This window comes from Cavia porcellus, unplaced genomic scaffold, assembly GCF_034190915.1.
Source record: "Cavia porcellus strain 051 isolate PalLab524CR breed Dunkin Hartley unplaced genomic scaffold, mCavPor4.1 scaffold_2, whole genome shotgun sequence".
In the NCBI taxonomy this organism is placed as follows: Eukaryota; Metazoa; Chordata; class Mammalia; order Rodentia; family Caviidae; genus Cavia; species Cavia porcellus.
The window spans coordinates 39,645,891-39,671,397 of record NW_026947485.1 but is presented as its reverse complement, the minus strand read 5'-3'; the positions used below and the strand labels follow the sequence as shown (position 1 = coordinate 39,671,397).

General features: G+C 44.5%; 1 protein-coding gene, 1 long non-coding RNA gene and 1 other non-coding gene across 20 annotated transcripts in view; 2 read left to right on the top strand and 1 right to left on the bottom strand.

Moving 5' to 3' along the window:
• The first annotated feature begins 11,260 nt into the window (after positions 1–11,260).
• Trnap-agg (transfer RNA proline (anticodon AGG)) lies at positions 11,261–11,332 on the top strand. Its single transcript has one exon. It is a non-coding gene; the product is annotated as a tRNA-Pro (tRNA).
• Positions 11,333–16,912: 5,580 nt separating this feature from the next.
• Positions 16,913–18,062, bottom strand: LOC111758372 (uncharacterized). Its single transcript, XR_002792557.2, has 2 exons — positions 17,911–18,062; positions 16,913–17,290 (listed from the first exon to the last, which is right to left on the bottom strand). It is a non-coding gene; the product is annotated as an uncharacterized LOC111758372 (long non-coding RNA).
• Positions 18,063–18,100: 38 nt separating this feature from the next.
• Positions 18,101–25,507, top strand: part of Ccdc136 (coiled-coil domain containing 136) — a 29,410-nt gene continuing 22,003 nt past the window's right edge. For 10 of the 18 annotated variants that reach the window (XM_063241070.1, XM_063241075.1, XM_063241033.1 and 7 more), the window contains exons 1-4: positions 18,101–18,239; positions 18,982–19,089; positions 20,942–21,184; positions 21,268–21,342. In XM_063241070.1, coding sequence (XP_063097140.1) covers positions 18,182–18,239; positions 18,982–19,089; positions 20,942–21,184; positions 21,268–21,342 — 484 coding nt within the window. In that variant the 5' untranslated portion in view covers positions 18,101–18,181. Of the gene's footprint in view, positions 18,240–18,374; positions 18,563–18,981; positions 19,090–20,941; positions 21,185–21,267; positions 21,343–24,263; positions 24,432–25,507 lie in introns of those variants that run through there. The other 8 variants (XM_023567248.2, XM_063241080.1, XM_063241097.1 and 5 more) reach the window with 3 other exon arrangements.

The window sequence follows — 25,507 nt, the reverse complement described above, 5'->3', positions numbered from 1 at the left end:
ATCAGGAACCAAACTCAGGACCTCATACTTGCCAGGTAGGCACTGTACTTTCTTACATTAATTGTTTTCTCACAATACTGTGTTTGTTTGTAACATGAATAACATTAAAATGACTACAAGTTTACTCCTGGCTTAATTGGATTTTATATTTTATAATTAAAATGTCTATTTTAAGAAAAAAACTTACCCTGAGATTAAGAGCAAAAACAAAACTTACACACACAAAAAGGACATGAGTAAGCCTCAAGAAGATCGAAATGACCAAAAGAGGTCTGGGGGCATATAATCCTAGATGCATGCTGAGGCTGAGGCAGGAGGATCACCAATAAGTCTGAGGTCACATTGAGCTATCTAGTGAGTTCAAGGCCAACTTGAACTACATAGTGCGACCCTATCTCAACTAAAAAGTAAAAATAAAAAATTTTATTTTAGGGTGGCCAACTAGCAATTTAACTGCCTGTTAAGATGAAAATCAACACTCCTCACTGGAAGACAGCAAAACACAGTATTACATGTACTATCTACCATGACTACTATATTATAAAAAATTAAAAGGCAAATGAACAACAACAAAAAACCTGTAGCAAAATGTGAGGAACAGCCAAAAGAAAAAAAACAGTAAGTAGAAATAGACCCTAAGATGACCTAGAAATTGGTGCCATTGGAAAGGAATTTAAACAGCTACTATAAATATGTTCAAGACCTATAAGTAAAAAAATGGTCATCATCCGTTAAGAGATCTCCACAGAGGAACAGAAAGAATAAAAAAGACCCAAATGGAAATTCCAGGATGGAAAAGTGCAGTCTGTGCAATGGAGAGCTTGGTTAATAGCAGATTGGAAAACATAAGATTGGATCAGTGATCTTGAAGACTGAACAATAAAAAGAGATCTAGAAAGCCCCAAACTCTTATAAAGTAACAGTATATATCTAAATATCCCATGGTCTAAAGAGAAATCATAAGAGAAATTTGAAAGAATTTGGGCTAAATAACAAAAATGTATCAAGATTTGAGAGATGCAGCTAAAATAATGCTGAGAGAAATTTATAACTTTAAATATTTATATTAGGAAAGAAGAAATGCAAAAATTTAAACCTTACCCCATCCTTCTCCCCTGCAAAAAAAAATTTTTTTTAATCTTCTACCTTAAGAAGCTGCAAAGAGAAAAACCCAAAATAAGGATGAAACTTTAGGTCAGTAGTAGAATATGGGCTTAGCATGTGCAAGGGGTTGATCCCCAGACCTGAAAAAAACATAAATAATCTTAAAATAAATAAAAAAGAGATACAAAGGGGCTGGGGGTTTAGCTCAGCGGCATAAGCGCCTGCTTTGCAAGCAGGCAGTCGTGAGTTCGATCCCCGGTACCGATAAAAAGGAAAAAGACCAAAAAAAAAAAAAAAAAAAAAAAGAGATACAAAAGGTAAGAGAAGAAAACAATGAAACTGAAAATGAATGAAGAATAGAGGAACCAATGACCCAGCATTCAGTGGCCTGAGGCAGAAGGATCACCACTGTGAGTTTGAGGCCAGCCTGAACTCCATAGGAAACCCTGTGTGTGTGTGCGTGTGTATGTGTGTGTGTGTGTGTGTGTGTGTGTGTGTGTTCTCTATCTTATTAGAATACAAGTGAAATCACAACAAACCCTTCAGAAATCCATCTATACCTACTTTAAAAACTTGTATTCTAATAAGATAGAAAAGACAGAAGAAATGGACAGGTGGGATACATATGAATTGCCAAAGCTGAATCAAGAAGATATAAAAATCACTCAGTTCCTGTGGAGGTGCTGGGCAGGAGAGAGCCCTGTGTTGCTTTACTTCAGGTTTCAATGCTCTCTCTCTCTCTCTCTCTCTCTCTCTCTCTCTCTCTCTCTCTCCACCCCCCCCCAATTGTTTGCCTTCCCTGGTGGATTCATTTTGTTGGGGTTCTTGGAGATGTAGTCTTATTATCTCTTTCCAGAATGTCCTTCAGAACATTTTGGAGTGCTAGTTGACAGTCATAAATTTCCTCAGAAGTTCTTTATCATGGAAGTATCTTATTTCTCCATCAATCTTGAAAGACAGCTTTTCAGGATACATCAATCTGGGTTGAAAGTTGTTTTCCCTTAGAACTTGGAGTACTTCATGAAGATCTCTTTGACTTAGTTTGTATTGAGAAGTCAGTTGTGATTCTAACAGGCTTTCCTTTATAGGTGATTTGTTTCTTTTCCCTAACAGCTTTTAAGATTCTATTGTTATGTTGAATTTCTAATCTTGGCTATGATATGCTTGGCTGCAGGGATTTTCTGATCATTGTTAACTGGAGTTCTATATGGCTCATTTATTTGTATGTCAAGTCTTTTTCTCTCTCAGGAAAGTTTCTGTCATGATGTCTGTGAACATTTTTTTTTTTTTTTTTTTTTTTTTGTCTTTTTCCTTTTTGTCAGTACCAGGGATCAAACTCACGACTGCCTGCTTGCAAGGCAGGTGCTTATGCAGGCTGAGCTAAATCCCCAGCACCGGTGAACATTTGTGGTATCTCCTGCTTGTTCATTGACTCCAATTAATCTTAAATTATTTTTGTCTCATTTAGCAGCTGCTGGGTTGATTTCTCAAAGTCCCTTGCTAGTTTTGAGAAATCTTTGTTTTCCTGGTCACTAACTGCAAGCCTGTCTTCAGTATCTGAGATCCTATCCTTACATTGGCCTAATCTGCTTTTAATATTTTCAATGGAGTATTTATTCTCCTGGATATCTGTTTGAATCTGCTCTATGGATTCTGGTTCCCTGTGCTTCCACAATTTATGTAAACTCATCTATTATTTTTTTGTCTATGTCTGCTCTAATGTTGTTAAGCATGGTGTGTATTTTGATAATCTCTGTAGTTATCTGAGAGATTATTTCTGATTTCATTTCATGCAGAGCCTCAGTCAGAGTTTTGCTGTTGCCACTTTAGAGAGACCTGGTGGGGGGCTTTTGAATTGTTCCACCTCATTGCCCCCTGGGTTTGCCTTTGATGAAATGGATGTCTGGGGTTCCATCTTGTTTAAGTGTCTTCTCATTTCTTTCCTTTTTTAAGTTTCATTCTTGGGGTGATGCTTGTAAATTGCCTATTGGTTGCTTTACTGGTGGTATTTAGGACTCTCAGGCGATGATTACTTCTCTGAGGTGTCTTCCGGGTGTAGCTGGTTTTTGAGGTTTGAATCTGTTGGAAGATCTTACCTCTTCAGTTTGTTGAAGATGAGAAGTTGTTGCTCTTTTGGCCTAGTCCCTGGTTCTTTGGCACTGTGCCACAGTATTTTCTGTGACTCTTAGTTCTCAGTCATGGATTAGCAGGACCAACAGTTTAGAATTATGTCAATTTTGGCGGTAGTGGTGCTGATAACATCAAACACAGCATATAAAACAACAAACTGAGCTAACCCTTAATTTGCAACGTTTAATCATATGAACTATATTTGTGATTATATAACAAAATGTAAAACAAACCAGATAAGTATATGCAATATATAAGCCCATAATGTGTTAATTTTGCCTTCAGGGTTAAAATTTAAAATAGATTAAGGAGAAAATAGAGAAATGGAAGAAAAGAGATTATAAGTAGGTTGAAAGACAAATGTAGATTATGCCAATTTGGGGAAACTTGCAGAATAGGAAAAGAGAAACGGCAGAGATAAAAGGAAGAACAGAACAAAACTTCACCTTCAAAGGAGGTTAGGAACCACTCTCGCATACATAAAAAAGACAATGAAGAAGAAAGAGAAAAGAAAAAAAAGTAAAACCAAGTAAACAATCAAATAAAAAAGAAAAAGAAAAACAAATAGTCTGTTTCCAGGATTCTCTCTGATTTCACTAGTAAACAGCCTGTGGAGAGAGTCCTGGATCATGCTGATCTATCCTAGCAAGCCAGCAGTTGCTTTATGGCAGAGTAGTAGATAATGCCAGTATGCCTGCCCTGAGACCAGACTCACTGGGCCTGCTGCAGTCCAAGCAGTTTCCACAGGACTGAACCCAGCTAGGAGCTGCTGGAGGAAGCCAGGAGCAGTTCTGGTTCCGGGCTTATCAGGTGTGACTCCAAAATGGCTCCCAATCCCTCTCTCCCAAAGAAGGACTAACCCTCTGCACTCATTGCCAGCCAGTGCAGTCCGCTGCATCCGCCACTCCCCTCTACTGCTGCGTCTCTCTGCAGAGGCCTCTGGGGTCACCAGCTCCCACCTCATGGTGACCGTGCGTCCCCAGATACTAACAGATCCTCTCACGCAGAGTCCAGCTCAGGGTGAAGGTGCCGCCTGCTACCACCTTCTTCTTAATTGAAGTTTTTCTTTTTAGGCTCTCTGTGAGCTTCAATTCACTCTTCAGATTCTTCCTGGGTCCAGGGGACCAGCTTCCTTCCTTCTTGTCTTCCTCATGATGCTATATTCCAGTGTCTGGACAGTGACTCTCTGAAAGGCTGTTTTCTCTACTGCTTACCACTCCACCATCTTCCAGGAACTGTGTGAGCATTAGAGTTTTCTAGTCCACTCATCACACGAATTCACCCACCATCACCTTTAAAGTTTGTGCTTTTGCTTTTGTTTGTTTATGCTGGGGGTGGAACCCAGCGCCTCTCACATACCAGGCAAGTGCTCTACCACTAAGCTACACTGCTAACCCTGTTTCAAAATTTTGCATTGATCATAATCATACACATTCATAGCATATAGTGCATTATTTCCACACATGTATCCAATGTGTAATGATAAATAGCCAATCCATCATTCAAATATGTATGTAGTCTTTGCACTGAAAACATTCAAGAGTCTCTTCTAGCTATTCTGAGGTATACTATAAATCATTAACTGCAGTCTCCTTTCTGTACTATATGTCTTCTATCTAACTATATTTTTATGCCCATTTACCAGCCTTCTCTATCCTGACTTCTGCCTACCTTTTTGGGCCTCTGATCATTGCTATTTTAGTCTCTACTTGTATAAAATCAGCTCGCTTAGCTTCCCTGTATGAGTGAGAACATGTAGCATTTCTCTTTCTGTATCTCTTTTATTTCGTTTAACATGTCTTCCAGGTTCATCTATATTGCTGAAAACTATAGGATTTCATTCTTTTTTATGACAGAATAACATCCCATCATGTACATATGCCACATTTTCTTTATCCACTCATCTATCAATGGACACTTAGATTGATTCCCTATCTAGGCTCTGTGATTAGTGCTGCAGTATCATGAGGGTATGGATACCTCTTTAACATAAGAATTTCATTACTTCTGGATATTTACTTACTAGTAGAATTGCTGTATTAGGACTATCAGCAGTTTGTATATTCCTGGGTACTACAAAAAAAAAAAAAAGGCAAGTATGTGCTATAAACTAAAACTTTGAACTTTGGAAAGAGTCTCAGAAATTTGCCAATGAGGAAAGAGAGGTTCGAGGAGCTGCTTGCTGTCACCTGCAGAGAGGCCTGGGCAGGGCCAGGACAAGCCCTAACCTCCCCTTTGTTGTGGCCACTCTCCTGGGTCTGGTCTGCTCTGGGCTTTTTGGCAGCTGTGCACAATGTGAACTCAATTGAATTTACAGTCAATAAAAGCAATGTTTTTCACATGTTGTGTCACATGAGCATGCCTGTGGACAAGGGCCAAGAGTAGGCCTTGTGTTGGCTCTGAATCTTATTTTGTTGGATGCATCCTACCATTCCAGTTTAACCAGAGCCTGCAGAGTCTCACTGGTGTATTGGCTTCAAATCTCAACTCTAGCCACTTCCTAAATACACAGCTCACAAATCCTCCAAGGGAGGGAAGAACTTGCTAGAAGGAAAACTCTGAGCATGGGTGCTTGGAGATTTCGCGGGGTGGGGTCCCAGGTCTGACACTCTGAGGTCCACCACCTGGCTGCCTTTGCTGGTGGCTCTTCTCCCACCCTGATCTCTGATGTTGTCTCACAGCAGGCAGTCAGATAACAGGCGCTACTGCTCCCCTTTTCTTTGAAGGACAAAGATGAAACTCAACCTCAGCACAAGCGTTTGTCAGGAGATGCTTTACCAGCTCGGGAGCAAGGGACGTGGGGTTCTTCTTCCTGCAGCTTTCTTCCTCCTTTTGGCTTCACTGCCTCCAGGAAGGAGACGGAGGAAAGCTGTAAGCCTGGGGGACTCTGGGGATTACTGGGTCAGCCCGAGTTGAAGGTGGAAATGGTCTTATTACAGAAGAATAATATGGGAGAAAACCATTTGCACAGAGACTTCTCTTCCCTCCCCATGGAAGACATTAGACAAAGCCAGAGACAGCGCTCTGTGGCACTCACTCCCCTAAAAGCCTCAACCCTAATTACATCTTTGGGGACTGTCCTCCAGCCATTCCTTCATCCCTCTACTATTAGCCAGCTGATACTCATTTTTTCAACCAATGTGTAAAATGTTTTCCTAAAATGCAAATACTCTCTCCTTAGGGTCTTGTTTGATAAGTCATCTTATTGGCCCTATGAACACCATTCTTAAAAAGGAAATGAATGGGGTTGGTTTGACATGATTCTTTTTTTACTCCAGGCCGGCTCCTTCCTGTTCTACCCTTTTCCTTTCTTCTCCTTTACAGAAGTGTATGTATTACAGCCAACCCACCGGGCCGGGCAGACCCCGTGTGAGCTGACTCTCACAGGGCTTGCCTATACAGATCATGCAACCTGAATGAGGCCTGCAGTGTTGCCAGCCACCAGCCTTCTACAGGCCTCCTCTGCCGCATATATGAGTTAATAGAAGCAAAACCATATCTTAGGGTTACAAGGATGTCTTCTAAGTTCCTTGAATCCTGAGCTAGAAGGCCTAGAGGGAGACTAATGAGCCACTCCTGAGAGACCAGCATTCCATGTGCAGCCATACAGGGAACTCCACACACAAGCTCTCCCACAGATGGGATCCTGGAGATTACGGAAGACATCCAAGGGTTCAGAAATTGTAAGACCACTTTGTCTCCAACAGATTGCCTAGGCAGGACCTGCAGACCAGGACCAAAGGGCAGCTAAAGAAATTTCTGCCTGAGCAGAGCACATGGCCCCGTATTAGTCTGACTTGCATGAAACAAGTTGCCCTCAGCTGTCTGCAGCCCTCTGCCAAGGTGCCCACCTCTGTAACTGGCTCTCACAGGAGGCTCTGTCATAGTTACAACTTTCTTTCCCTGAAAATAAGACGAGTCAGAAAATAATCAGCCTTGGGCTGGGGATTTAGCTCAGTGGCATAAGCGCCTGCCTTGGAAGCAGGAAGTTGTGAGTTCGATCCCCAGTACCGATAAAAAGACAAAAAAGAAAAAAAAAAGAAAATAATCAGCCTTAGCTGGGCACGGTGGCGCATCCCAGCACTTGGGAGGCTGAGACAGGAGGACTGCTGTAAGTTCAAGACCACTACAAAGTGAGCTCAAGTCCAGCCTGAACTGCATAGTGAGACCCTGTCTCAAAAAGATAATAAATTATATATATTATATATGAAAATAATCAGTTTTGAAAACTAGAGATCAAAAATGCCAGCCCCAATCAGCCTATCTTTGCTTTACCTGCCTTACAGAATCACCACTGAGCGAGAGAACAGTGATGGCAAACACTTCCTTACTGGGGTCACCATCCCGTGCATTGTGTGTGTATGGGGTTAATAGCATCCTGGATCTTTCAACTAGATGCAAATCACCATTACCACCCCAGTTGCTTTTTATCACCCCAGTTATGATAACCAGAACTGTCCTGAGGAGATGAACTCACCCACCCCTCCCCTCTGGCTGGCAGTCCCTAATTTAGATTTAAACTTCTAAGTGACCAAAATGGAATGGAAATAATCAAGGGGAAACTCATTTTTCTGGTCATTCTAATTGTTAAAGGAGGGGGGTGGTAGAGGAAAGTCCTAGAAAACGTGAATAGCTTCATGATTTATTGGATTTTTTTCCTCTCTCTATTCTCATTAGTAGTGTGTTTTTCCCCGCTCTTTATCCAGAAATAGACAAGGAAGGTTTTTAGGACTATATGAGACACAAGAAACCGTGACTCTAATCGGAAGCAAGACAGCAAACACCACCGAGTAGTTAAGAGTCAGGAATGGAAGTGAAATACTATCACCCTGGGAACTTGCTGCCCACAGTTCCAGAAGCTACTCATTTACACAATTCCAAGTGTCCAGAGAGTCAATGCAAACCAACTGTTATTGGGACTATGACTGACAAGACTGCCTCCCTGGGGACTTCTTAGAGAAGACAGCAGTGGGATACAGTAAACCACTTCCTGAACATAGTTTGCATCAAGTAAACACAGCAACCAGCTTGCCAGGATTGCATCTTTCACTGACCTCCATCAAGGACGCAGTGCAGCACCACGCACAATGTTAACTGCACAGAAGCCAAAACCATTAGGGGAAGGGCCAAATGTGAGTCTCTGCTGAGCTCTGATCCAGGGGGAATTTTGGTTACCTGCAGGCTGAATTGCATTTTCCTTATCCTAATTACTGCTTCTCTTTCTCTTAGTATTCATTATAATTTTGAGTGAAATATAGAGACACATTGATTCATAGATCAAAAATCAAAAAGTAAAAAACAATATGGTGGAAAATGTTATCCACTCCACCTCCATTTGGTTTTCCTTTTCAGAGGCACCAGTATTAGTTTTTGTTGTTGTTGCTTTGTTTTGTTTTGTTGCCTTTTTGAGACAGGGTCTCACCACACAGTTCAGGCTGGCCTTGAGCTCACTTTGTAGCGCAGGCTAGTCTCAAGCTTGCAACAATCCTCCTGCCTCTGCCTCCCAAGTGCTAGGATTATGGGTATAAGCCACCACATCCAGCTCCCCAGTATTAGTCTTTTGTTGTGGAGAAGGCGAGAGTGTGCTTGTGAAAATGTGCTGTCATCTGTTGAGTACTGTCCTGCAAGCATCTCTAGACAGGTGACGAGATAAAAGTAGGGTTGGCATGAGGTTGTAAAAATGAGGAATCACTCAAAGATTTGCCTTGCTTAAAAGCTATCCTCATGCCTCAGAGGAGAGTGGGGATCCACAAAAATTCTATCCATGGCTTCTTTGATACAGAGACAAACAAAAGATGCGGAGCCTAGAATCCTACTGCATGGTGGAAGGGCACAATAATTTCAGCTTGGAAATAAACTGAAAGGGGATACTGATGGATTTCCACCAAGCTCACTCTCCTCCAACACAACCTCTACCACTCAGAGAATTTTAAAGTGTGCAAGGGGTGTTTATGGCTGTCATAACAGCAGAGAAAGGATGACTGGTATTTAGTGGACAGGATGCTACAGACAAGACCATGCAGAGAACGACCTGGCCCCAAATTCAACATTACCCCTCAAGATGAGCACCGACTTGAGACCCAGCCTCAGTCTCAGCTCTGAAACATTTTCAGCAAAGCCTCTCTCTGAGCCATAGCTTTGAGTAGCATCACTTTCTGGCACACCCATCAAGAGGAACAATTTAGGGAATGCGTGCTGAGATGACGGAATGACATGTTAGCATGCTTTTATTAAAAGTCAGTTTAAATATTGGGAACAGCTACCCAAAAAAGTCTCTTTGGTTTGAGAATAGATGAGGCAGTTGCGTCTCTCTCTGACCACGATTAGATGGAGGAGCCAGTTGTCTGGTAGAGACACTCCTGGATGGAAACAGTAACTCTATGACTTAATGACAAAGGAATGCTGGCCAGTCCATTGTTGCAAGTGGGGGCCATTCTCCCCACCTATCCAAGACAGGTAATAAAAGCCTGCTTAATGGAAGAGGGTAGGAGCGTTCCTCCAGGTATGTATTTTCCACTCCGAGCCAGGTGGAAGGAGTCACCTGAATAGCTGTTGCACTTGTGATTGTTTTGTGCACACTCCTGAGACTTTCACTCATTCATCCGTTCACTCCACAGACATTTGCAAAGCCATGACTACAACAGTTGTGTGAGGGTTAAATGAGATTGATCTGGCTAAGGGCTTACCCAAGCTAGGCACACAGAGTGCTTGGGAATTGTTTGAATGATGGTAGGACTGCCAAGGGTGAGATACACGGTTAGACCCTATCTAAAGACCACCAAGACAGGGCTCCATCCCCATAGAGCCCCACACACAAAGAAGGCAGCCCACGGAAGTGAGCCAAACAGGAACTGATATGACGGGTGTGGTACAGCCACTGGGTAGGTACAAAACAGAGAAAGTCGGGCTGAGCCCACCAGGGTCTCCTATAAGGCCCTGCTATCTGAGATGTGACCTCATCCTTCACTCTCTTTTGAGGTGGGTTATCCCCATGGGAAGAACCCCTAGCCAGGCCACTCTTACACAGTAGGCAAATCTTTCCCTGGCAAGATGAGCAGGGCAGGCTGGGAAGGGGGCAGTGTGGGTATGTACAGGAAGTGTTCCCATCTCTGATTTTCTAGGGAGTCTAGGTAGCCGTGTGCTGCATTTAAAACAGGCTTCAAATTGAGACAAATGTGAATAAGCTGAATTTAGACAAGTGTAAGCACTCAGATAAACATGAAATGAAAGCAGAATTCAGGCAAGCTTCTTTATGTCACAGCGGGGGTGACACTGACCTCACCAGGTTGTTATAAAGTTTAAAAGCTCTACAAAGTACAGAGCATACTGTCTGGCCCTCAGCAGGCATCAAAGGGCCCCTTTCCTGTTGTGTGCTTTCCCTTGCCTTGTGTTGCTGTCACAGCCCACTTCTTGGTAGCACTTCACAGGTTTGCAGAGTGCTTTCACATGGGCCTCTTTCCTCTCAACCTGTAAGGCAGAGCGGGCAAGTGCTGCCTTCCCTGCTGGACAAACTGAATGATTTAGCAAACTGCCTTCCCCAGATGCACAATCTGAATAATTTAGCAAATGTCACCTTGTTAAGGGCAAGCTTTGTGGGCTTTTGTGTCCCCAGTTTTGAGGGCCCTCTCCTAGGATTCTAATGGATTTGGAGAACTTTTTCTGTTTGTGTGATCATCAGTGAAGGAAGAAGAATAGTTTTTAATTTGATACCACAACCCCAGACAGGCTCACAAAGGCCTGGGGCTGCCCAGGAAAACAGTAGGTACCGTGGTCTATGTCCCTCCCTGCCCTTTTCCCACCAAGCATGCTTAGAAGAATGGGTCCTGCCTGGTGCCCTGGAGCAGAGAAGTATCTGTAGGAACAAGAGAGAGTCCAGGAGCAAGGCCTGCTGGAGCGTTGCCAGCCTGGGCTAAGAGCCAGCCTAGAAGAGGCCAATCCAAGGAACCACAAACTGCTGTGGCTGCTGCTGCTGCTACTAATAATTATGTGGCAGAGAGGACACATCTGGCCAGCTACAACTACTAGAGGCTCGTTGGTCTAGGGGTATGATTCTCGCTTAGGGTGCGAGAGGTCCTGGGTTCAAATCCCGGACGAGCCCTACTTTTGTTTTTGCTTTTGCTGTTTTTGGCTGGCTGCCACATACAGTGTGTGCCTTTTCTAGGCTGGATGAAGAAATGGCTCTGAGGTGTGCAGTTAAAGGATGCTGAGGACACGCTTCTTTCCAGTCAGCTTCTGGCCTGCTGCATCCCCACTGTTTCCATAGAGGCAAACTGGGCAGAAGAGAGTCTGCGCAGCTGGCTGAGCCTGAGGAGGTTTGGCTAAGGTCTGCATTTCATTATGCACAAATACGGTCCCCTCAGAGGGCCCCAGGTGACGGGAACAAGATGGAGGCCCGAATGAGCTGGACGTAAAAAACAGGAAAGTTCTCTGTGTAAAATGTGTGCCCTGACATGCACTGGACTGAAGGTCCAAAAGCTAGGTGGAATTAAAGTTTATAGTCCTGAGACTCAGTTTTCCCCTTGGTAAGATAGGAACAATAATATTTACTTTTCAGAGTTGCTGGGAGGATTAAATAAAAAATGATAATATACTTAAGAGTCACAGTGGGGCTGGGGGTTTAGCTCAGCGGTATAAGCGCCTGCCTTGAAAGCAGGCAGTCGTGAGTTCGATCCCTGGTACCAATAAAAAGGAAAAAGACCAAAAAAAAAGAGTCACAGGACATGTTAGCAATAACATTAAAGATAAAGAGAATCTAGCTGGGCAAGGTGGTGGCACACTTGTGATTCCAACACTTGAAGGCTGAGACAGGAGAATTACAGTGAGTTCAAGGCCAGGTAGGACTACATAATGAATTCAAATTCAGCTTGAATCCACATAGCAAGACTCTATCTAAATAAAATAAAATAAAGAGAATCTACAGGGGAACTTTTGGTACCTTGAAAGAATGTACAATTATAGCTATCTCTTTATCATGTGCCCCTGAAAATACACATAGATGTTAGACAAAACAGACTTTAAACATTTTCTGAGCATGGTGGTAGGTACATTTATGTAATCTCAAGATTCTAGGAGGCGGAGACAGAAATTTCACTTGATCACAACTTCGACCTCAACCTGGGCAACTTAGCAAGTACAAGTAAACTCTGATAAAAGTTTAAAGTCTGACCAAGTGCTTGTGTTACATTTGGACTTACCGTATCAATTAGGCACAGTTAGAAATTAATAATAATAAGTAAACAACTCTCTGGATTCAATCTCCAGTACTGCAAATAAAGTAAAATAAAAACAACAATGAATAACAAAATAGAACAGTTATCACAATATATAATAAAAGTTACATGAATGAGGTCTGTCTCAAAATATCTTATTGTAGTATACTCATTCGTGTGATCATGTAAGATTATACAACGATGACATGATGGTGCCTACATGATGACATGAGGTGAGGTAAATGACATAGGCACTGTCATATAGCATTAAGTTACACTTAAGGGTTAATTTGAAGCTAAACATTATCAAAGATTAAAGGCAAGAAAATAAAATACAATGAAAATAGGGTATAATAAAAAGCAGATTATTAAAGACAAAACATTAAGAAAAACAATCAAAACTAAAGACTCAGTTATGTGCTACATAGTACATTAGACTAAGTTAAAGAAAGAATGCGTGAACTAGAAGATAGAATTGATGAAATCACTCAGAATATGAAAAAGTAGGGACGTGATGAGAGAAAATATGAAAGAATAATTAAAAGACCCCAGGGAAAGCCTGAGAGACTACTGTATCCTGAGAGAGCCTGAGAGAATGGAGGAAATGTAACAACAGTTCAACATGTAATGCGGAAACTTCCCGAAGGTGGAAAAAGAAGTCAGCCTTTGGGTTGAAGAGTTCCAAGTCCATAAGCATACAATGATGAAGCTGAAGAAAACTGTAGAGAGAGAGAAAAATCTTAAAAACAACCGAAAGCAGCTGTTTATCTACAAAGGTAACATTACATTGGCAGCTGACTTTTTACTAGCAACAAAAGATTAGAGAAAAAATACAAAAAAGGTTTATAGAAAATATTTTATTACTTATTAATTGCAAAAGATCACAGGAAAAAATCTTCAAAAGGCAAAGGGAAAGTAGCTAGAATTCTATACCTACTAAATTTCTGTGTATAGGGAGTAATCTTGAAGATACAGGTGTAGGCAGAGATTTCATGAACACAACCCAACTGCATGGGAAATACTACAGGAATCAACTGGGATCTCACTCCATTAAAAAGCTTTTGCACAACAAAATAAATCACCAACAGAGTGAAAAGACAACCCAGAGTAGGAAAAAATTACAGCCAGTTGTCCCTCAGAAAAAGGACTTATATCTAAAACATATAAAGAACTGAAAAAAGTCAGGCCCCCCAAATTCAAAAACCCAATCCAAAAATGGGCATCTAAGAGGAATACGCACTTCTCAGATGAAGAAATACAAATGGAAAATAAATATATGAAGACTGTTCAAAACCGCTGGTCATTTGAGAGATGCAAATTAAAACAACACTGAGATTCCATCTCACCCTGGAAAGAACAGCTGCCATAAAGAAATCAACCAATAACGAACACTGGACAGGCTACAGGGAAAAAGGAACACTTCTTCACTGATGGTGGGAGTGTAGACTGGTGCAGCCACTGAGGAAATCATTGTGGAGATTCCTTTAAAAACTAGGATTAGGCTGGGTATGGTGGCACACGCCTTAAATCCCAGCACTACAGAGGCTAAGACAGAAGGATTGCTGCGAGTTCAAGTCTAGCCTGGGTTATAAAGCGAATTCGAGGCCAGTCTTAACTGTGATAATAGTGAAACCCTGTCTCAAAAAAATAAACACAAACAAAAAACTAGGATTATAAGTCTCATTTAACCCAGCTATTCCCTTTCTGGGTATTTTCCCAGAAAAATTAAAAACATCATGCCATAGTAATATATGAACACCCATGTTTATAGCAGCACAATTTGTAATACCCGAATCTTGGAAACAACCCAAATGTCCATCAACTGAAGAACAGATAAAAAAAGATATGATTTTAGGGGCTGGGGGCCTAACTCAGCGGCACAAGCATCTGCCTTGCAAGCAGGCAGTTGTGAGTTCGATCCCCGGTACCAATAAAAATGAAAAAGTCAAAAAAAAAATCAAAAAAAGATATGGTTTTTTAAAACACGATGGAGTACCATTTAGCCATAAAGAAGGACAAACTGGAGACTTTTATAGGGTAAATGGATGCAACTTGAGACCATTCTTATAAGTGAAATAAATGAGACCCATATGTGTGAACATCATATTATCTCACTAATGTGAAAAGCTGAATGAGTAAATAAGATCCAAAATGAAAACAGATATTGTAAATTGGGAGGAAATTTTTCAAAAGAAGAGAAACTGATACGGAGCAGGGGAAAGGAAGGAAGAGAAAAGGGAAAATATATATATAAGACAGTCAAGGCAGGTATACAGCTAGTTTCCCTTAGTTCACTGAAAAGAAAGATTTGTGTTAATATTGTTTGGACAATAGTTCATACCTGTATCTTGTACTCTGCGTAACTACTATGAAGAAAACAATACACACATATTATTATTACTCACCTATTAGCCTGATTGGAAACTGTTTTATTTTATTTCCATTTTTCTTCTTCTCTTTAAAATAATAAATTAATAAATTTCCTTATGCAAAGGATGTGAAACAGACACTTTAAGGCAAAGACCAAGAATGCTTACCACTCAAGGACTTTCACCAAAACACTACAAAAAAATACACTTAAGAAAGAAACTGAATGAGAAGTTGATTTCAAAAAGAAATAGTGAAAAAAATGGTGTACAGATTAATTTTTATATACATGAGTAAATTTATCAAGCATAGATAACGTGGTAGTGGTGGTAGCAATGAATCATCATCATCTCGATGCTTGTCTAGATGTGCTAATGTATTTAACCTGAGTTTAGTGGAGTGAAAAACAAGGCAAAACTAAAATACTAGGTTGAAATATGGGAGATTGTGGGGAAAGATCAGAATTAACATGTTTGAAGTTTCTTCTATTATTTAGAAAATGTACAGTCACTACTGTACACTTAAGGAAGAAAGTTAAGCAAATATATAAAAATATAATCACTGAAACAACAGAAATAGAATGTGTAATGTCCAAGTCAGTGGGAACAGGAATAAACAAGATCAGTAAATAAAGCGGTAATTACTGGTATTTAAATTGGTGTGATTCCTTTACAGAACATGGCCACAACTAGCAGAGTTGTACCTATACTATGACTCTGAAATTTTACTTCTTTGTATCTGCCTTAGGGAAATACATGGGAAGCATTTATAAAACTAACCATTGCAGCATTATTTTTGATATGGAAAGTTGGAAAAAGCCAAAATGCCCACTAGCAGAAAAGTGGATAAATTGTGGCTTATTCAGCAATAAATAGTACTCATGAACTGGAGCTATAAGAAACAACATGAATTAATGTAAAAGGACTGAGAAAAATATTTGCAGAAAAACTATACAACACAACACTAGTCAGGTAGATTTCTAAAGCAAATCAAAGTGATGTATTATTTGTAGATACATACATGTAAAGCTGTAAAAACCAAAAAATTAAATGTGGCAACATATGAATAGCTGGATTTTAGTTGTGTACAAGGATATTTGTAACAGTAATCCCTATGCTATACTTTTTTGCACATTTTGAATACTCATTTTAAAATTTCTAATGAAAGGATCTAGGCATTTAGAAATAAGGGTAAAAGGGGATAAATGGCTGCATCAGTCCTCAGAAAGGATGATCTCCTGGGATGGGATTAGGAAACAGGCTGAGTCCTGGGTCCAGGGATTATGAGAATTAATTCAGATCATCCCCCTAAGCTGATCACCTGGCTGACATGCTCACCTCCCCTATACCTCTAAACTCTTTCCTCCTGCCCCCTAACTTTACCTTCACGCTCAGCTCAGCACTAGTCTGCTCCCAAGAATAGAATGGTTTAGATCTCTTGAATGTTTCCTAGATGAAGGATAAACAGTGACCTGCACCCCAAGAGCCAGAAGAGATTAGTCTTAAGGTCAGAGCTCCTCCTAAGGAGAGCTTGGACTTGTGGGTATCACAATCCACAACTTCTTCCATGTCCCTTCTGCGTCTGTGCAGAGGACAGCAGTCAAAGCCAACTGCTAATGTGCTTCTGGCTGAGGTAGAACCAGAAAGAGCCACACACTAGGTCAGGATGAACAGTTGCTGGACTTACAGAATTAGTCTGTGCCAGTCCCCAGAGCTCCCCCAAGTCCCCAGTACCAGACCATTTCCATCATCTCTGACAACTGCTCTGTGCTCCAACTCTGGACAGACCCTCTGCAGAAAGGTCTGAATAGGTTTTTTACAGCCTTTCCCATGGCTGGATCACCTTGGCCACAGACACTGAAATGGAAACCTACCCTCTGGGGAACAAGTGAAACAGCCTTCTCTGTTAATAATCACTCAGAACACCAGGTTCAGGGGTCAAAAAGAGGGAGAAAAGAGAAAGAAAGAAGAGATAGAAAACGAGAGAGACAGAGACAGTGAGACAGAGAGAGAACAAGACTTTTAGAAACTACTATTAATAGGAAACATTTAACTCAACGAATATAAAATTCTGTGTTAAATGATAAAACACACCACTAACTGTGTAGTTGGGAGATTTGTTTACTCCTTTATTCTGTGAGTTAAGGATTTTGTTAGATGCTGGCAATACAAAATGACACAAAATTCCTAAACTTTAAGAAACTGGCCAGGTAGAGAACCCCGACTATCCAGTGTGCCTAGGGCTGCCCAGAGGGACAGAAGGCAGGGTAGGGGAAGGCTGCCTGGACGTGACCCCGCTGTGAGAGCTGAAGAACAAGCAGCAGGAGTGAGCCTGGGCATCCAGGGCTGAACACAGACAGGCAGGGGATATGCAAGAGAAGGGACTGGTGTGTGTCCCTGATTCAAGAATCTCCCAACGATGTTCTCAGTGTGCTGGGCGTCCCTGGTTCCCAAGTCACCCATTTCCATCTTAAATGAGACCTACAGAGAAATGAGACGAGCTTGGTCAGGGACCAGAACCAGGGAGTCACTCCTTAAATGAAGGGTTGAAGAGGTGAAATAAGCCTGGGCTTCCAATCTTCCTCTAGGAGAGTGAACCTCAGCAGTGCCAGCTCTGAACCGGCTATCGTGGGGGCGGCCCAGCTGGCTGGCAGGTCGGTTGGCAGAAAGGTTTTTGAGTCTGTAACTTGAATGGGACCACTGGAGGACCCCTTATAAGTGGGTGTCTGACTCAGGTTTGGTAGAGGTGCGAGGAAAACAGAGATCAGGGCTCCGCGGTTAGCAAATCTCGGCCTCGGGTTCCCTGTTCTCCAGCCTCCTCAAGCGTGAGGGGCCACTGCGAGGGCTGGGGTTCGGGCTCCCCGCGGAGGCGGGGGCGCCAGCCCGTCCTGAAGGGAGGAGGGGAATGAGAGAAGCGTGGCTGAGCTTCAGGAGGGCCTTGTCTTTTCTGCTCGAATCACAAGCTACGTTACATACCCAGGATCCTGACACTCGGCGCACACGGGGTTCTCACGCGCCGCTCTCCGGGACGGGACCCACCTCCAGAACCGGTGGATTCCTTCGCTCCCTTTTGGGGGAGACCTAAGCCCTGAGAACCTCACCTCTGCGGCCCGGGGCAGGTTGCTCCCTGGTCCCATGGGGCGATCCTGGGGGCCCCCCGCGGGCACGTGCCCGGCCGTCTGCCCTCTGCCGCCCGCGACGCTGCAGAGGCAGGAGGGAAGGCTTCCGGGCGGCGGCGGGAGGGGGCGGGGCCAGGGCCCAAGCCCCGCCTCGGCCCCGCCCCCTCCCTGCGCACCGGGCTCCGGGTCCTGGGCCCCGCGGCTGCGGCTTCTGCTCCGGGAGGCGGCGGCGGCGGCGGCGGCGGGAGCGGCCATGGAGGCGGGCGGCGGGGCCGGCGCGGGATCCGCGGGCTGGAGCTGCGCGGGCCCAGGTCAGAGCCGCCCCTCCCTCATGCCCCACCACCCCCTGCCGCTGCGCGGCTCTCCTCCCTCCAGACCCCCGGTGCTCGCTGCCTTGCTGCTCTCGGGCACTCCGCCCGGACTTGGCTCCCTCATCCTGGCCTCCACTGGCTCGAGCGGTCTCCATCTTCCGGCCTGGGGTTTTTCACCCTCCCCTGAAGCGCCCCACCTCACCTCTCTAGCCTGTGGGCTTCCAAAGCCTGCACACTCCGGCGGCCCCAGGCTCCTGAGCGGGGCAAGGCTGGAACGTGAGAGGTCCTGGGAGGCCGAGGACGAGAGGGAGGAGGTGCAGGGGGTGAGTCGGGCCGGAGCCCCTTCCCGCACGCCTCCCTATATAGCCCTCCCTTTGAGCATCACCGCCCCCTTTTAGCCCTTTTCTTTCCATCTCCTGGGTCCTCTCTCCCATCCCCGCCCCCCTCCTTCCTGTCCCCCAACCTAAACACACCTTCTTTCTGTCTGTGCCAGGGAGAGGAACCTGGAACAGCCTAGAAAGGGGTGCTGAAGAGGCTGGGCAGCTCGGGGCTGGGGTCTCCGTGGCAGGCAAAGCGTGAGAAGTGGCTGAGGGAGGGGAATCGAAGAGCAGGGCATAGTGAGTTAAGCACCTCCTCTGTCTGGGATTGTAAATCCTAGGGGGTCCCCGAGCTACAAGGCATCTCCTCTCCCCCTACTCTCAGCCCCCTGGCATCCCACAATGCCTCCTCTTCCTGCCCACAGGACCCACAGTAACCAATGTAGGCTCCTTTGAGGTGTCTGAGGGTTGTGAGAGGAAGAAGGGCCAACGCTGGGGGTCCCTAGAACGCCGTGGGATGCAAGCTATGGAGGGTGAGTTTTCCCCAGAGGTTTTCTGTCTTCCCTTACCACTCCTCTCCCAATTCCCTTGCCTCCTTCTTCCCCCTGACCCTAGAGCCCTGAGCCACAACACAGCCTTCCCTTAATTCACCTCAGGCCCCTCCTCAGCATCTGAGCTCCAGCCCTCCCAGGCCTGGCTTTGATGGAAGTTCAGAGAGCAGCCCTTTGGGGCCCTCTTCACCCGGCTAACCAGGTTGTGGGTCCTGGGGGAGCTGCCAGACAGATAAAGAGGCCTTGTTGGACAGAGCTTTGAAGCAGCCCTGCAGCATGGGGTTTGTTCTCATTGCCTGCCGACCCAGATCCCAAGCTGTCTCTTATTTTAAAAAGCAAGGACGTGAATATGAGAATTGTCTTTCTGGAGCCATCATTAACTTCTAATGGAAGCTTTGTAGCTTTGGTTTTCTAGCATTTCTTACTGCATGAGAGACAGAGGCTAAGAGGAAGGCAGGTGAAGCTGAACTCCTCACACATAAGCCTTCCCACCACACCCATGTGAGTTTGCAGATGCTGCCAACACATTTCCCAGGACTTCCTGTGAAGTGTCCCCAGAACCCTCTGCACATTCAGTATGAGCAACCCTGCTCCCTGAAAGAAGGGTCAGATGACTAGGGGTCCCAGATGTACCTTAGTTAGGCTGCAGGTATTGGGGAAAGAAACCAAAGATTTAGAATTTCAAAACAAAGCAGACAGTCATCATCCCCAAGCAACATTTTACTATCTACAGCAACTGCATTGCAGTAAGGGGGGTGCTCACCAACTAGAGACGGACCAGCACCAAACCCCACTTTTTAAAAGTATTAATGTGCCAGTATTACAAAGTATTAAAAAGCATTAATATGCCAATATCACACACAAGTTCAACCTAAGACTTTCCCTGAAAACCATCTTGGGTCAGTAGGGAAATAGAGACCTCATAACACCAGCTGAGCAAAGCCAGGTGGACCTGCTAGAAAATTTTTAAAACAGCTTGGTGTGGTGATGCATGCTTGTAATTCGACTACTCAGGAGGCTAAGCCAGGAGGCTTACCACAAGTTCTAGGCTAACCTGGGCTACATGTGAGTTCAAGGCCAGCCTAAACCACAAAGCAAGACCTTATCTGGAAAAAACAAAAAAAGTTTTAAAACCTATTTGATAACACATTTGAAAGGATCACAGTGTTTGACTAGTAAAATACTTAGGATCATTTCACCCAGAAGTTTTTTTTCTCCACCTATACATAGCCAGCCAATACTTTCTTTTTTTTTATCTTTTTTCGTTTTTATCGGTACCAGGGATTGAACTCACGACTGCCTGCTTGCAAGGGAGGCACTTATGCTGCGGAGCTAAATCCTCAGCCCCTAGCCAATACTTTCTAATTATGGAAAGGCTAGTGTTTCACAACACATCCAGATAATTTTTTAACCTTCTGCAAATCCCCAAAATGAAACTCTGGCCCATTTAAACTAAAGACATCACAGTGTCTAAACCCTTTCTTGCCTACTTGTCCTATTACCTAGAACCCAGAATAGAAGAGCCAGACATCCTTCTGCAGGCTTTCACAGCTGAGCCAGCACCAGGCTGCTCCATTTGTCCAAAGGCGGTAAGGGCCAGCAAGTGTGATATCAGCAAGTAAGGGTTTGGGAGCGGGAAGGGACACCTCCAGACTTGACCCTCACACCTGCAGCTTCATCAGTCCCTGTCCAGGGCCTCCAGAGGGGTGGTAGAAGTGGTATTCTACCATCTGGGTCCAAGAGTGGTAAATTGAGTGGAGGACTCTGGAAAGACTGGACATCTGGGACAGGAAGTGGGTGTTGACTTTTTGGTGGGATGGGTATCTCTCCCTAGGGGAGGTATTACTTCCAGCTCTCTATGAGGAGGAAGAGGAGGAAGAGGAAGAAGAGGTAGAAGAAGAACAAATACAGAAAAATGGGAGTGTGAGCTCCCTGTCTGTTGGCAAGCATCGGGGCCTGAGCCTCACGGAGACAGAGCTGGAGGAGCTCAGGGCTCAGGTGCTCCAGCTGGTGGCAGAGCTGGAGGAGACTCGTGAACTGGCTGGACAGCATGAGGATGACTCCCTGGAGCTGCAGGGTGAGCACTTGTGATGGTGGGTGGGGCAGGGGCAAAGATTCTGGGCTCCTGTGGAGTCAAACTGATTCCCTCTCTTACTGCAGGGCTCTTGGAAGATGAACGGCTGGCTAGTGCGCAGCAGGCAGAGGTGTTTACCAAGCAGATCCAGGGACTCCAAGGTAATCCCCCGACTCAGACTGAGGGGACGTGGCCCACCAAGTCCCTTTCTCCTGAGGATTTACCGAAATACAGCAAACAAGCATAACCTATTCAGTATCTTCACCTCATGTTCCTGTGCTGTTCTCACTCACCACCACCTATTCTTCTCTTTGCCTAATTTCCATTCCTTGCACTTCTCCCTGGCTCTTCTGTCCTCCCTTTTCTGTTTCCCCTCCTGTCTTACGTGTTCTCTCTTCCCTTTTTCTCTCCTTAAATTCCTCTACAGTGCATCCCTTATCCTTTGTCCTGGTCAGTGCCAGGGGTGGATGATCAAGGTTGAATTCTAAGGCAGATTCTTTTTTTGGGTCCCTTCAAGGGCACCATGGGAAAGAGGAGGGAGCCAGTGTGAGTGATTGGGGAGCACTCTATGCATCTTTGAGGGAAGCAGATAAGAGTGCTTCTCTGGATCCTCAGGACCAGAGCTTGTGGCTCCCAGATCCCTCTCTTCTAGTGGCAAGCATCCCACATTCTACTGCACCACTGAATAGAAAGGCAGCTTTTGTTCTGTGGAGTTCTGGAAGGTTTTTGGGGAGCTGCCCTAGAAAACAGCAGGAATTGTCTAGGGAAAGCTAAGATCAAGCCAGATGAAGAGTATAAATGGAGAAAAAAGGAAGCCTGGGAGCAGGCCTGGAGAGAAGCAAGCCAAGGTGTAAGAAGGGGAGGGAAAGGGAAAGGGACAGAGATGTAAGCAAAAGGAAATGTGCAAAGTGTAGCAAAGAAGAGAAAAATGAAAGATGTCACACAGGGAAGGGTGCGGTGTTGATATCAGATCACCTAGATTTTTTTTTTTTTTCAGTGCTGGAAACTAACCCAGTGTATTCACACTGAGCTACATCCCCAGCTCATTTTTTATTTTTTATTTTAAGACAACTTCTCACTAAGTTGCTGGGGCTGGGTTACAACTTGTGGTGCTTCTGCTTCAGCCTCCCAGAATACTAGAATTACTAGCATGTACCACCACACCCTCCTAGAGCACCATTCTTGGGTCCAGCCTTGGCACCTAAAATGTTGTGATCTTGGGCAAGTCATTTTTATTTCTCTGAGACTCTATTTCTTGCCTATAAAGTAGGGCTAATTTATTTGTCTATGAACTGTTTATTTAGAGCCTTTATATTTGAAGGACCAGCTCTGAACAAGGCAGACCAGGTCCCCAGTGAAGAGTAGATTCTCTTGGAGAAGGCAGAAAATAAATAAGCAGCATAAGTTCAGAGGCAATAAATGCTGGGAACACAATCCAACAATATGATTTTTAGAAAGAGGAGATGACATGGGAGTTTATTTTAAGACAGTCTGAAAAGGCCTGTTTGACAAGATGGCATTTGATCTGTACAATAGGAAGAACTTAGCCATTTATGCTCTGAGGGAAGAGCACACCAGGCACAAGGAACAGCACCTAAAGAGACCCAGCGGTGATAATGAGCTTCATATGTTGACGACCAGAACAAAGGTCCTGAGGGCTGTGGAGGACCCTGGTAAGAGAAAGTTCCAAGAGGTAGAGGCCAATTACAGAGGATCTTGTAGGCCAACTCAGAGCTCTGCCTTTCATTTAAAACATAGGGAAAATTTAGCAAGGGCTGGGATGATCTGATGATCTGTTTTGCATTTTTAAGAGAGCATTTTAACCATTATGTGAAAACTTGTTGGAAGGAGTTGAAACAGTGAGTCTTAGCAGGAAATTATTGCAGTAGTCCAGTCAAGAAATAGATAATGTTTGCAGTGGAACTATAGAAATGGAGATCATTCAGAATATATGTTGAAGATGGAACCCTCAAGAGCTGCTAATGAATTTAATGAGGAATAACAAAGACATGAAAGATGACTTAGGCTGGAGAAGCTGGATGAATGATGTTATTGTTCATTGGGATGGGAAAAACGTAACAAGGAACAAATTTGAGAACTGAGGGAGCCATTTAAGATTTAAAATGTTGGGCCAGGGATATAGCTCAATGGCATAGCCACTGGCAAGCCCAAGGTCCTGAATTCAATTTCTGATACAAAAAAAAAAAAAAAAAAAATTTTAAGTTTTTCCACCTGATGAGTTTGACAACTAAGTGGCTATGTTAAGGAGGCGGTTGGATATATGAATCCAGAACCAGTGGAGACATTGGGGCTAGAGATAGAGATTTGGTAGTCATTAGCATTTTACTGGCATTAGAAGCCATGGGATGTGATGGTGCTGTCATATGGAAAATTATGGGAAGAAGAGAAAAAAGGATCCAGGCACCAGAAACACTCTACTATTCAGAGGTCCACTATAGAAGGAGAAATGAGCAAAAGGAACTGAGGTAGGAGAAACTCCAGAGCCATGACATGCTATGGAAGCCAAGAGCAGAAAGTGCTTCAAGGAGACAATGATCCACTGTCAAAAGCTGCTAAGGCAGGCGAGGTGGCCTTTGGAGTTGGCAAGATGGTGCACCCTGAGACGTTTTCAAGCAAGTAGAATGTTAGTTGAACTGGAGTTGAAGAGGAAACAGGAGGTCAAATGAAAAAGGTGAGTACAGACCATTCTAATAGTCATTTTAAAGAGAAGTAAGGAAAATAAATAAGGGTTAAGGGAGGGCTTTTTTTAAAGGTAGGAAACAGCATGAGTGTATAAAGAAAGAAAAGAGGGAAAGCAGCCGAAGAGCGCCTGGAGAAGGAACATTGTTCCAGTGGGTGGGAAAGTCAGGCAGTGTGAACAGTCTGAGAAAGTACAGCTCCAAAGCGCTTCTGTCCTGTGGCTTCCAGGGTTGTTTGTGGTGCTTCCAGGATGACTTCTGCTCCTGCAGGCCTAGGCCTTGGGTGGGAGGGCGCCACCCGCCACCCCGCCACCCCGCCACCCCGCCACCCCGCCACCCCAAGCCCGGCCTCCTCGGACCTGAGCGCCTGGGCTCGCGCAGGCGCGTTTCCCGTTTCCCCCAGAGGGGGCGCGCGCGAGGCCTCGGAGTAGCTGGTGGTCAGAGGCCATTACGGCCGCCACAGCCCCTCCGGGGCCCGGACCTGCCGGGCGGCAGGAGGCCCCCCAGGGAGAGCGCTAGTGGGGGGGCCAGCGAGATGGAGGCCATTACTTGTGAGTGAGAATCGACTTGTCCGTCCAGCAGCCTGACTCCTGGGCTCCAAGCATCGCCCCGACGGCCTGAGCCCCATGGTCAACGGACGCCAGCTGTTGAAACCAGTTCTGGCCTTTCCAACTCCTGGACGCGGCCCCTTTTGACTTCCGGATAGGCCCCGTCCCTCGCCCCCGTCCCTGCTCCGGGACTGCGAGGGCCGTTTTATTTTATATTCTCATTTTTTGTTATTTTTGAGTTAGGGTCTCACTATAATGTTCAGGCTGGCCATGGACTAGCAGCGATGCGCCTGTCTCGGCCTCCCGAGTGCTGAGATTACAGATGTGTGCCACTACTCTGGCCTCTGTTTTAGAGCCAGACCCCAGAGGGTACCTACAGGAGACTTGTACCCAGAGGTCAAGGGCATTTTAGGGAGTGGGATCTGGTCCTACCCCATTGAAAGCCCGCCCCAGGCTCTAGGGTGGGCTTTATCCTCAAAACCAGTGTTGACACAGACCTCATTGTGCTGTTTAGTAAAGAGAATTGGATCTGGCCACTACAGTAATGGGGATGACTTCCTTTCAAATGGAGAACCTAAGTGGACTTTCTGGGGCTTGCTACAATTGATAACTGGCCAAGATTTGTTGCTAGAAGCAACAAGAAAACGAAGGATTACAAGAAAGGAAGTGACTAGTGCCACCCATTTGAGCTCAGAAGTGTGGGGTCAGAAAGTGTCCCGTGAGGCAGCCTGCCTACCCAGCGTTTACATCTGTGATCTGTCCAAATCAATCAGTGTCTGTCTCTGCCTCTGTATTTGTCTCTCTTTTGGTGTTAGCTGATCCCAAACTAGGATCAAGCAGGGACCTCTCAGTCTCTGGAGTTCTTGCTGGGACTATAGGCATGCATTACCACACTCTAAATTTGTCATAAAGTATCTGAGTTTTCTTTGAATTTTTATAAAATACCTAAACATGTCATTCTGTATAGATAGGGGAAAAGCAGTGTAAGTTTGTTGAATTGAAGAACCCCTACTTCATTTATGCATGAATACAGCAAATGTTAATGTATACATTTTGCCATTCCTGGGACCTGTAATGGT